Source organism: Camponotus vicinus, unplaced genomic scaffold, assembly GCF_025532165.1.
Source record: "Camponotus vicinus isolate PSW18456_S1 unplaced genomic scaffold, iyCamVici1.0 SCAF_2, whole genome shotgun sequence".
Classification (NCBI taxonomy): domain Eukaryota; kingdom Metazoa; phylum Arthropoda; class Insecta; order Hymenoptera; family Formicidae; genus Camponotus; species Camponotus vicinus.
This window is the reverse complement of record NW_028141956.1, coordinates 18756245-18769508: the sequence shown is the minus strand read 5'-3', so window position 1 is coordinate 18769508 and position 13264 is coordinate 18756245. Positions and strand designations below refer to the sequence as shown.

The 13264-nt window shown below is 48.2% G+C and overlaps 1 protein-coding gene across 1 annotated transcript; it reads left to right on the top strand.

Moving 5' to 3' along the window:
- The first annotated feature begins 8125 nt into the window (after nucleotides 1–8125).
- Nucleotides 8126–9118, top strand: LOC145967111 (uncharacterized). The gene has a single exon (XM_083091773.1). The coding sequence runs from the start codon at nucleotides 8126–8128 to the stop codon at nucleotides 9116–9118; it is 993 nt and encodes a 330-aa protein (XP_082947899.1).
- Nucleotides 9119–13264: the final 4146 nt, after the last annotated feature.

Below are 13264 nucleotides of genomic sequence, written 5' to 3'. Positions count from 1 at the left end.
GAATACGAACAATTATTCGCGAGTGCAAATAAAACCACGTGCTTAATAAAGTGGCCAGAACGACTCATCCCCATCGACGTTGATAACCAGCCGCATCAACCCGCTTCCGTTCATCCCGGAGACCCGCGTGGAGCGCCGCGATCCCCGCCTACCAGTGCAGCCTGATTAATCAACGCGGCCAGGCCACGTGGAAATTAATCCTTGAAAGGAAATGAAGCGAAGCCATCTTGGAGGTAAGTGACGGTTGAAAATTCCTGTTTGTGCAAGTCACGACTTTTTGCCAGGCCCATCGTGTTTTTGTATAAGGTTTCACTTTTACGATCTTAGCCCGACCCTTCGGCGCCGCGGTACATTCCAGTGGTCAATCGAGTCTCTCTGTATTGAATCCCCGGCCTTATCTCCGCGAATTACCGCGAATACCGGCTCTATTCCGCGAATAATAGCCAAATACTAATAATAATAATAACAACAACCCGAATTCATAGTGATAAATGACCGCGGTCCTCTCCTTAAGCTGTAATTAACGAAATTATGAATTGGGATTTAATCCGACGCTTGGGATTTAACGCAACGACCTACTAACCTATTTTCAACTTTGGGATTTAACGCAACGACCTACTAACCTATTTTCAACTTTGGGATTTAACGCAACGACCTACTAACCTATTTTCAACTTCGGGATTTAACGCGATGACCCACTGACCCAGTGACCTAATTTTTATTTTGGGATTTAACGCGATGACCCACTGACCCAGTGACCTAATTTTTATTTCGGGATTTAACGCGATGACCCACTGACCCAGTGACCTAATTTTATTTTGGGATTTAATGCGATGACCCAGTGACCTACATAAATTGACCCAATTACCCCGTGACCTACTTTCCCGAATCCCTTTAAACCGACGCTGCGTTAAAGGGACTTAGTCCCAACCGAGACCTACTTTCAAGAAAATCCCTGGAAAATCGGATTTCACCCGATAAAATCGCTCCTCCCCGATGCGATCCCGCGTGTTTCGTGATCGGATCACTCAGACCCCCCTTAATACCCCCGATCTCTCCCTGAGCTTTTGCCAGAAAGCTTGCGGTTTCGCGAATAATCAAACTAGAGCCGCTCTGTGCGCATTCTGTTATTATTCCCTGCCCGCTGAAGAACGTCTACGGTATAATTACGTGACGAAACATAGACTTATAATTGGCGAACCCATCGGATTCGGGTGTTACTCCTGTGGAAGTAGATTAAGCAGCATCAGGATTAGCGACGAATGCCCCGAGTGCCCTGAGCGACTTCTAGACTATTGGCTACACCCTGCCAATCATCCAGTAACTCAAGACGGTAATATAGTCATCCCTATCGTGTACCCCGACGAAGAGTCCACTGACTCCGAGCCCGAACAATAATTCCGAGCGCTTCAGATCGCACGTATCCCCGGGAAGAGCCGCATAGGTTCGCTTGACCCGAAAAAGCGATCGAGCCCCGCGACGTCCGAATTCTCTTTTAGAGCCGCGACATCCCGGGACGTAACAAATTTGGTGACAGCGGTGGGATACGAGAAGAACTCGGAATAAAACCCTTTTTCTGATATGCCGGACACCCGTAGCGGGAAATCCACGAGTAAACCGCTGACAGAGGCGGAAATCGAAGCAATCCAAACTAAATTAGATACCAAGGCCGAGAGATTAAAGGAAGAGGCGGCGCTATTAAAGGAACAACGCGAGGAATACGAGAGGAACATACAAGACCTTATTCGACACCGCGAACAAATGGAAAAAGAAATGGAAACGCTTAAACTAGACGCCTCTGGCAATGATGCGTCACGAAGCGCGGGCGACGACGTACGCCTCGAGATCGAACGACTGCGTCGAGAAGTCGAGCTCCTCCGTAGAGAAAATTACTCAACCCCACGACATTCCGGACAAGGAACTTACACACGCGATTCCCAAGAATATCAATACGACCTTTCCCCCGGCCCGACTCAACTCCCCAAGGTCTCCTTCCGCGAAGCCACCGATTCAGTTCCCAGCTTCGATGGCTATAATATCCCTCTATCCCAGTTCAACAAGGCTTGCCGACGAGCCAGAGAAATCATTCCCCCCTCAGCGGAACGGAACCTTACAAAGCTATTGATTAATAAATTACGCGGGCAAGCCTATAGCGCCGTGGAAGACGAACCCTGCGACAATATTACTCAATTGATAGACCTCCTGACCGCAGCCTTCGGATCTAAGAAAACTATAGACCAACATCGCGGTGAGCTAAGCATGATCTTCCTAAGACCGCAAGAACATATACTAGATTACATCAGTCCAGTAAAAGAACTCCGCGCCGCGATCCTAGACGCCGAACGTCGCGAAACTGGAATCATCGCACCCGCGACCGAAGCCGAAATCGATCTATTAACAGGACGGTCCTTCTGCAAAGGATTACCGCTAGAATATCGTTTACAAATGAAAGAAAGACTTTATCAGAAGCCATTCGAAGCATTCTCCGTCGCCAAAACAATCGCGAAAGAACAAGAATTAGATAAGACTCGATTCGGCACGCGCGAGCGACAAGACAGAGACTATGAGGGTAGAAACTATACCAGACGACAACTCCCACCCCTCATACCTCCACGGGAACGCTACAACGACCCCAGATCAAATCGCGAGAACCCAGCAGTAACCACCCACACGGATCGCCCACCGTACGGACAACCACGACTTGATCGCTCACAAGGATCATACCCACGCACAGAATACTCGCGCAATGCACCCCAATATCCGGATCGCACCCGGAACGACTACCCGCGTACTAACTCCTACCCCGATAATAATAATCGCCCCACCAACGCGTCCCGCGACCCTTCATCAAAAACGTCAGACCACCCGGACGCAAGCCGAGAAATAAAGCAGTGCAGGTACTGTAAAAACCTCGGGCATGAAATTAGCGAGTGCCGAAAACGCGCATATAATAACGCTCGACAGCAAAACCAGGGAAACCCGGAAGGCCCTGCGAGACAGACGGGCGACGCTCGCCAAGGGCCCCCGATGCGCGAAATACGCCCGGTAAACCCAATAGACGCGATTCCCGCCGGGAATTCCGAATAGCGACACTAAACCCGCAGAACTTCCCACACGCGCCTACCGTTGCGTTAGCCGTCGACGGACTCTCACAGAAAACCTCCTTTATGGTGGACACTGGCGCCTCTCCTAATCTTATTAAACGACGGAACGTTCATCCCGAGACTAGCATCCGCGAAACCGATAAGTTGTATCTCTGCGGTATAACGGAAGGCAGGATCAAAACGCTCGGGTCCATACAAGTTTACTACTCGGGTCACCCTCTAGAGCTACACGTAGTAAACGACAATTTTCCGATACCGCAAGAAGGTATCCTAGGCAACGATTTCCTCCGCGACGCGTCGAATATACATCTGCAGGAAAGATACGTCGCATGGCAAGGAATCCGAATACCCTTCACCGATCACGACACCGTCGTGATACCTGCTAGATCACGCGCAACCTTCTATATCAAAGTACCAAATCTAGATATCACGGTAGGCTACGTCCCGCGACTTAGCGTCGGCAAGGACATCTACCTAGGGGAAGCAGTGGTTGAGAACCGGAATGGCAGAGCATACCTACACGCGATAAACTCCGGTGATACCGACAGGGAACTGATCGTACCGACAGTAGAACTGTGGGAAATAGAAACCACATTAAGCGACCCACCCACTGAATCCGAAGCCAAACAGGCAGCAACCGGCCAAGCACTGGCAATCTCCACTGAATCGACCCCAGACAACTACGAACGCCTACAAGCCATCCGAGACGCACTCCGACTAGAACACTTAAACCCTGAGGAACACAGCCACGTGTCACGACTTATACAGAGACATAATGATTTATTTAGATTACCGGCGGACAAATTAGAACACACGACTATTATATCCCATAAAATCCCCACGACCGACGAACAACCAATTAACACTAAACAATACCGCTTCCCGCCGATCCACAAAGAGGAAATAGATAAACAAATTGGAGAACTTCTAAACAACGACGTCATTAAACCCTCAGATTCCCCCTATAACTCCCCCTTATGGATCGTCCCTAAGAAACCCGATTCCAAGGGCAACAAAAGATGGCGCATGGTAATAGATTATCGCGCTCTAAACGAAAAAACCATAGGCGACGCGTATCCCCTCCCGAACATTACGGAAATACTAGACCAACTGGGAAGTGCGAAGTACTTTAGTGTGTTTGACCTTGCATCAGGATTCCACCAAATACCAATGCACGAAGCACACGCGAAAAAGACCGCATTCTCCACCCCCCACGGACATTACGAATTCAACCGTATGCCCTTCGGTCTAAAAAACGCGCCCGCGACATTCCAACGCCTGATGGATCAGGTATTATCGGGACTACAAGGCATAGAGCTCTTCGTGTATCTCGATGATATCGTACTATACGCGAGCTCCCTGCGTGAACACGAGCTCAAGTTCGATAAATTAGCGGAAAGATTGAAGAGAGCTAACCTAAGATTACAGCCCGATAAGTGCGAATTCCTAAGAAAAGAAGTCGGCTATCTAGGGCACATTATCAGCGATAAGGGAGTGAAACCGGACCCCGAGAAGGTCCGCGCGGTTAAAGAATTCCCCAGGCCGAGACATGCAAAAAACATTAAACAATTCCTAGGCCTCGCGGGATACTACCGTCGTTTCATCCCGAATTTTTCCAAACTCGCGCACCCCCTCACGGAATTATTAAAAAAGGACAAGGAATTTAATTGGAGTCCAGAACAAGAGCAATCATTCATAACCCTCCGTGACTCCCTTTGCACACAACCCATCCTACAATATCCCGACTTCACCAAAGCATTCGTGCTCACGACAGACGCCTCGGGATACGCCATAGGCGGAATCCTGAGCCAAGGTGTCGTCGGAAAAGATCTACCCATCGCGTATGCATCGCGTTTACTCAACAACGCAGAGCAAAATTATTCCACAATAGAGAAAGAACTCCTCGCCATCGTGTACTGTGTCAATCACTTCCGACCCTATCTGTATGGACGGAAGTTCGTGTTAGTAACGGACCACAAACCGCTCGTGTGGTTACATTCGGTAAAAGACCCCACTTCGCGACTCGTACGCTGGCGTTTAAAACTAGCGGAATACGAATACGAGGTAATGTACAAAGCGGGAAAAACCAATGTAAACGCGGACGCACTCTCGCGAAATCCGACTCCCACACCTGCCGCGAAAACCCAACAAATCCTAATCCTCGAAAACGATCCTATATCATCCGACTCAGACGAATCTTTATTTTCCGCAGTGCCAAAACCAGGCACTAGAGAGACCGGCACGCCAATCAATGCGGAGGGAACGCCCTCGACCTTACCCTGCAACCAGCTAAACGAAGCTGAGGAGTACGCGAACAGCGAAAGCGAGGCTAACGCCGAAAGCGACGCGGAATCCGAAAGTAGCACAGAGTCCGATGACGACGAACGACCGTTTGAAAATCCAAATGAATCCGCTATTATACGAAACCCAGTGGGACCTAACGTAATAACGATACCTGATAACTTCACGACACGACGCGACAACTTAGTTATTTTCACCACGCAACAAGGCATTCCGATCGACCAAGGGGCTCGCATGCTTGCAGACACTAAGTCGCTCCCACTAATTAAAAATGCGACGCTAGGCAGAGCCCGAGTCGACCGGAATGGCTCGCGACGCATTATATCACTAATCATTAAAGATAGAGTATCAGGAATCACGGAAAAAGAAATCGTGAAGGAAACGATGCATTCCTTGCTAGACGTCGTCACCGAACTCGGCCTACAATCTATCTCTATCGCCAGAGGTAACGTTGACAATGTACCTTGGGAAACGGTGTATATGCAACTCACCCGAACCCTAAGCGAAACTAGTATTAGAATCTTTATTTGTAAGAATGAAATTACGATACCCCCAGAAGAGAGTAGGCAACAGATCCTGTCGGAAAATCACTGTTCTGCCGTCGGCGGTCACAAGGGCGTCACGAAAACATATAGACGAGTAAAGAAAAAGTATTTTTGGTCGGGAATGAAAGCCGACGTCCAATCATTCATAAAAAACTGCCGTGCTTGTCAACTAAAAAAGTTAGTAAGAACAAAAACTCGGCAACCCATGGTGCTTACGGACACCCCTGACTCCGCCTTCGACAAAATCTCCATGGATATCATGGGCCCATTACCAACGACACAGTCAAAAAACTGTTACATACTTACTATACAGGACCTCCTAACTAAGTACTCGCTCGTGATACCGCTCCAACACGCCGGAGCCATAGAAGTAGCCGACGCGCTCACCAACGAGTTTATATGCACATTCGGTGCTCCCAAAGCAATCCTAACCGACCAAGGATCGCATTTCTTAAATAGCCTTATGCGAAACATAGCACGTAAGTTTAGAATTAAGCACTACAGAACCACAGCGTATAGACCACAAGCCAATGGCTCGGTCGAAAGATCGCACCAAGTCTTGTGGGAATACCTGAAGCAGTTCGTGGATAAAAATAACGAATGGGATAAGTGCCTAAAGTTAGCGTCCCTCTCTTACAACACTAGCGTCCACGAAGGCACTCAGTACACACCGCATGAACTCGTGTTCGGTAAAACCGCGCGGACCCCTGCGAGCGATCCCGTTACTGCGGATACGACCAACGAGAGTTACGCGGAATATCTTACAACACTTTTCAACAGCATCAAAGACGCACAAACTATCGCACGCGAAAACCTAATGCGCGCCAAAGAAAAATCCAAAAGATACTATGATCATAGAATTAGGACGCGTAATTTTAAGATAGGCGATAACGTATACCTCCTTAAAGAACCCTCGAAAGGGAAGCTAGGGGACCAGTACGTAGGCCCCTACAAAATATTAGAGGTTCTCAAGAGCCACAATGTAAGACTAGCAATAAGCGCTACCAGGACCCGTGTAGTACACGCAGACAAGCTCAAACACTCACCGCATCGCGCCCCCACTACGGAGGCCTTCCCCACTCCAGAGCCGCTATATCAAAGGAAGTCGGACGGAGGACCGACCACAACTCAATCAAGCGCAGCACCATGAACATCGCCACCATCACCATGGAAATCTTAGCGCATGCCATTGCCCTAATCCTGTTGTTACCTGCCGCATCATACTGTCTAATCGGATACGACTGCGGGGGACAAGGATTAAATATAACGTCATTATCGCTCCTAGACATCGGTAAATGCGCCGTCGACAACATAGAACCTAAGAGGGAAGCCACCTACGTACAGCTGTTACAAATGTCAACCCATGACCACACACACGTGATGCAGTGCAAAGTCGAAGTCGACCGCACGATATACTATTGTGGAATGCACTCGCACGTCTCGATAGTCCGAGGAGGACGCCGCCAATACACAATAGAACTCACCGAATCCATCTGCAAAAAGCTGCAAGACACGGGAACCATCGACATAGGAACAGGTCAACGAAGCATCCTCCAGTCATTCAAGAGGAACAGCACGGACGTGCGAAGCGTCACCCTCGCCGGCACCACCAGCATGGACGGAAGTTGCACCGGAACTCAATACGGAGATGCCTATGGAACATGGGAAAGTGCTGTCGTCCAGGCCGTCGTAAAAGTAACTCTTCGGAACTTCGACGCGGTCATCGATAGAAATACTAACGAGTTGATCCTACCATCCGGGGTGCACTGCAAAGCACTCACGGGAGAATGCATGGACCACGACGGCTCGGAGACCTACTGGACTATCACGCCAAGGGACAGCTGCCACTTCGACCAATACGACGTGCTATACGAGGGCCCAGCCGATAAACTCACGGCACAGACAAACACCGAGACGCCAACCGTTTACACAGTGACAACGAAGGAAACGACCTTCGCCCTCACCAAAACCACTGAGATGACACTGTGTGGCTACAAACTCATGCTGACGGAACACCCAAAGTTATTCGTACTGGAAACAGAAAAGGGAAGAACATTCAAAATCCGCACAAGAATATCCGTCAGTAACTTAGACATTTTCTCGTATGTAAATTCTAAATTTATATACGTAGAAAAACATATTAAAACACAACTGACGCGACTCTACCGCGACATAATGGAACAAAAATGCGCGCTCGAAAAAGAGATATTACAAAACGCGCTCTCGCTCGCCAGTTTCGCCCCTGACGAAATGGCGCATCGAATAATGAAGGCACCTGGATACACCGCAGTCATGGCGGGAGAAGCCCTACACCTGGTCAAATGTCTAGCTGTAGAATGCCGAGTACGACCAACGGACGTCTGCTATAACGAAATCCCGGTAACGTACAAAAATCAATCATTATTCATGCTACCAAGGACAAGGATACTCACCAAAAAAGGAACGCCGAGGGACTGCAACGAATTCCTGCCAGTTATGTACAACATACACGGCAGCTGGTACCGCCTGATGCCACGACCACAAGAGGCGGCGGCACCTTCGATCATCCAACCGCTCACGAAACCCACCTGGAAATACGTGAGCCCCTCCTCTCTCGCCACCAGCGGCATCTATACCAGCGAAGATCTAGACAGACTCCGCGACCACATAATGTTCCCTATGGAAAAACCTTCGATGCTGAATACAATAGCGAGAGGGGCCATGGGACGAGAAATACCAGCAGGAAGCATATCCATGCTAAACCTGCTAGACGAAAAATCCTTGGACCAGATCGCGGAGAACGCAGGGCAAAAATTGTGGACAGGATTTATCACATTCGGATCGGCCAGCGCAGGTGTGATCGGAATTTTCATAATAATCCGATTAATAAAGCTAATCGTGGACACCATCATCCACGGATACGCATTGCATTCGATATACGGATGGAGCCTGCATCTACTGGGAGCGGTATGGACTTCAATGACGAACCTGCTCCTGTACACAGGATCACCAAGACGACGAATGGACGACGAGAATCAGCGATCCTCCAAACCCCTTTCGACGCCAGAAAATCAGCCCCCTAAAGCCCTCCCAATAACCGAAGACATTCGACCAACCCCCATAGAACCCCCAATAAGTGAAGTGCGTGACTACCGAGAACTTCGAAAACTTTTGAACGAAAACGTGTAGTGCACACAAAATAGTTCTAAGCATATTATACATAGAATATAAGAGCGTGCGAAATAATTTACATTACTTTAGATTATACATGGAAAATGTTGGAACATCGTCCAACATTTTCATCTAAGGGGGGAGGTGTTACATCCCGCGCCTGATTTTTCCACGAACTTTCATGTAAATCTTCTAAGTTTCTTTCAGCGCATTTGAAAAGCGCGCCAAGGCGCGCTATGACACCGAACTCCGACTAGCGGCCGAGCGCGGCACTGCGTTAGATTTAAGCCTCCGCCAAGCGCCCAGAGATGGCGCTCAGCTAGGGCCCCTCTCTCTCCAAGCTCCCCACTTTCGACCGCCGCAGCAGTCGAGCCGCCGAAATCGAGGGACCTCGGAGCGGGCCCAGACTCAAGCAGTCTAACTCGCGACACCGAACCGACAAGTCCTAAGCTGGACTCTAACTCTAATTCCATATCATAATCTTAACTCAAATTCCAAATTCATTATAAATTCATTCTCGAATCTAAGTGCTAGTTTAAATATATTACATTTTGTGTATTATTTTAGAAATATATATTAGTGTGTGCTAAACTTCGTGATCATTCAAAAGAATCCTAATTCAATAAATCCACATCCCACGCGACGCGACGTTAATATACAGATATTCTTAACCAGGCACGTGCTACTAAATTATAACAATTAAATCGAGTTTTCGTATTTGAAGTGACGACAGAGAGGACAAACCGCTCGTCGCCTACAGAAAATACGAAGCATAATTGATTACTTCTGATTCAAAGTGACGACTCAGAGAGGACAAGCCGCTCGACGTCTACAGAAAATCCGAAGCATAATCAATCATTTCTGATTTGAAGTGACGGCTCAGAGAGGACAAGCCGCTCGACGCCTACAGAAAATCCGAATATGACTTTAATTTTCTACAATGCCTAAAACACGCCGTGCCGGTAGGAAAAATCAACTCCGTCGGATGATAGCGAGACATTACTACGCCGCGTCCACCAATTATATCGATATCGTAGAAACAAACCACTACGATAAAGAATACGAACAATTATTCGCGAGTGCAAACAAAACCACGTGCTTAATAAAGTGGCCAGAACGACTCATCCCCATCGACGTTGATAATCAGCCGCATCAACCCGCTTCCGTTCATCCCGGAGACCCGCGTGGAGCGCCGCGATCCCCGCCTACCAGTGCAGCCTGATTAATCAACGCGGCCAGGCCACGTGGAAATTAATCTTTGAAAGGAAATGAAGCGAAGCCATCTTGGAGGTAAGTGACGGTTGAAAATTCCTGTTTGTGCAAGTCACGACTTTTTGCCAGGCCCATCGTGTTTTTGTATAAGGTTTCACTTTTACGATCTTAGCCCGACCCTTCGGCGCCGCGGTACATTCCAGTGGTCAATCGAGTCTCTCTGTATTAAATCCCCGGCCTTATCTCCGCGAATTACCGCGAATACCGGCTCTATTCCGCGAATAATAGCCAAATATTAATAATAATAATAACAACAATTCGAATTCATAGTGATAAATGACCGCGGTCCTCTCCTTAAGCTGTAATTAACGAAATTATGAATCGGGATTTAATCCGACGCTTGGGATTTAACGCAACGACCTACTAACCTATTTTCAACTTTGGGATTTAACGCGATGACCCACTAACCCAGTGACCTAATTTTTATTTTGGGATTTAACGCGATGACCCACTGACACAGTGACCTAATTTTTATTTTGGGATTTAACGCGATGACCCACTGACCCAGTGACCTAATTTTTATTTTGGGATTTAACGCGATGACCCACTGACCCAGTGACCTAATTTTTATTTTGGGATTTAATGCGATGACCCAGTGACCTACATAAATTGACCCAATTACCCCGTGACCTACTTTCCCGAATCCCTTTAAACCGACGCTGCGTTAAAGGGACTTAGTCCCAACCGAGACCTACTTTCAAGAAAATCCCTGGAAAATCGGATTTCACCCGATAAAATCGCTCCTCCCCGATGCGATCCCGCGTGTTTCGTGATCGGATCACCCAGACCCCCCTTAATACCCCCGATCTCTCCCTGAGCTTTTGCCAGAAAGCTTGCGGTTTCGCGAATAATCAAACTAGAGCCGCTCTGTGCGCATTCTGTTATTATTCTCTGCCCGCTGAAGAGCGTCTACGGTATAATTACGTGACGAAACATAGACTTATAATTGGCGAACCCATCGGATTCGGGTGTTACTCCTGTGGAAGTAGATTAAGCAGCATCAGGATTAGCGACGAATGCCCCGAGTGCCCTGAGCGACTTCTAGACTATTGGCTACACCCTGCCAATCATCCAGTAACTCAAGACGGTAATATAGTCATCCCTATCGTGTACCCCGACGAAGAGTCCACTGACTCCGAGCCCGAACAATAATTCCGAGCGCTTCAGATCGCACGTATCCCCGGGAAGAGCCGCATAGGTTCGCTTGACCCGAAAAAGCGATCGAGCCCCGCGACGTCCGAATTCTCTTTTAGAGCCGCGACATCCCGGGACGTAACACTTTCGCATTAAGACTCGGCACGGACGTCGAGAACATTAGGGGAGTGTTACGTCCCGGGATGTCGCGGCTCTAAAAGAGAATTCGGACGTCGCGGGGCTCGATCGCTTTTTCGGGTCAAGCGAACCTATGCGGCTCTTCCCGGGGATACGTGCGATCTGAAGCGCTCGGAATTATTGTTCGGGCTCGGAGTCAGTGGACTCTTCGTCGGGGTACACGATAGGGATGACTATATTACCGTCTTGAGTTACTGGATGATTGGCAGGGTGTAGCCAATAGTCTAGAAGTCGCTCAGGGCACTCGGGGCATTCGTCGCTAATCCTGATGCTGCTTAATCTACTTCCACAGGAGTAACACCCGAATCCGATGGGTTCGCCAATTATAAGTCTATGTTTCGTCACGTAATTATACCGTAGACGCTCTTCAGCGGGCAGAGAATAATAACAGAATGCGCACAGAGCGGCTCTAGTTTGATTATTCGCGAAACCGCAAGCTTTCTGGCAAAAGCTCAGGGAGAGATCGGGGGTATTAAGGGGGGTCTGGGTGATCCGATCACGAAACACGCGGGATCGCATCGGGGAGGAGCGATTTTATCGGGTGAAATCCGATTTTCCAGGGATTTTCTTGAAAGTAGGTCTCGGTTGGGACTAAGTCCCTTTAACGCAGCGTCGGTTTAAAGGGATTCGGGAAAGTAGGTCACGGGGTAATTGGGTCAATTTATGTAGGTCACTGGGTCATCGCATTAAATCCCAAAATAAAAATTAGGTCACTGGGTCAGTGGGTCATCGCGTTAAATCCCAAAATAAAAATTAGGTCACTGGGTCAGTGGGTCATCGCGTTAAATCCCAAAATAAAAATTAGGTCACTGGGTCAGTGGGTCATCGCGTTAAATCCCAAAATAAAAATTAGGTCACTGGGTTAGTGGGTCATCGCGTTAAATCCCAAAGTTGAAAATAGGTTAGTAGGTCGTTGCGTTAAATCCCAAGCGTCGGATTAAATCCCGATTCATAATTTCGTTAATTACAGCTTAAGGAGAGGACCGCGGTCATTTATCACTATGAATTCGAATTGTTGTTATTATTATTATTAATATTTGGCTATTATTCGCGGAATAGAGCCGGTATTCGCGGTAATTCGCGGAGATAAGGCCGGGGATTTAATACAGAGAGACTCGATTGACCACTGGAATGTACCGCGGCGCCGAAGGGTCGGGCTAAGATCGTAAAAGTGAAACCTTATACAAAAACACGATGGGCCTGGCAAAAAGTCGTGACTTGCACAAACAGGAATTTTCAACCGTCACTTACCTCCAAGATGGCTTCGCTTCATTTCCTTTCAAAGATTAATTTCCACGTGGCCTGGCCGCGTTGATTAATCAGGCTGCACTGGTAGGCGGGGATCGCGGCGCTCCACGCGGGTCTCCGGGATGAACGGAAGCGGGTTGATGCGGCTGGTTATCAACGTCGATGGGGATGAGTCGTTCTGGCCACTTTATTAAGCACGTGGTTTTATTTGCACTCGCGAATAATTGTTCGTATTCTTTATCGTAGTGGTTTGTTTCTACGATATCGATATAATTGGTGGACGCGGCGTAGTAATGTCTCGCTATCATCCGA

Excerpts from the sequence above, each read along its gene's own strand:
- LOC145967111 (XM_083091773.1), top strand. The coding sequence starts at position 8,126 with ATGGAACAAAAATGCGCGCTCGAAAAAGAGATATTACAAAACGCGCTC.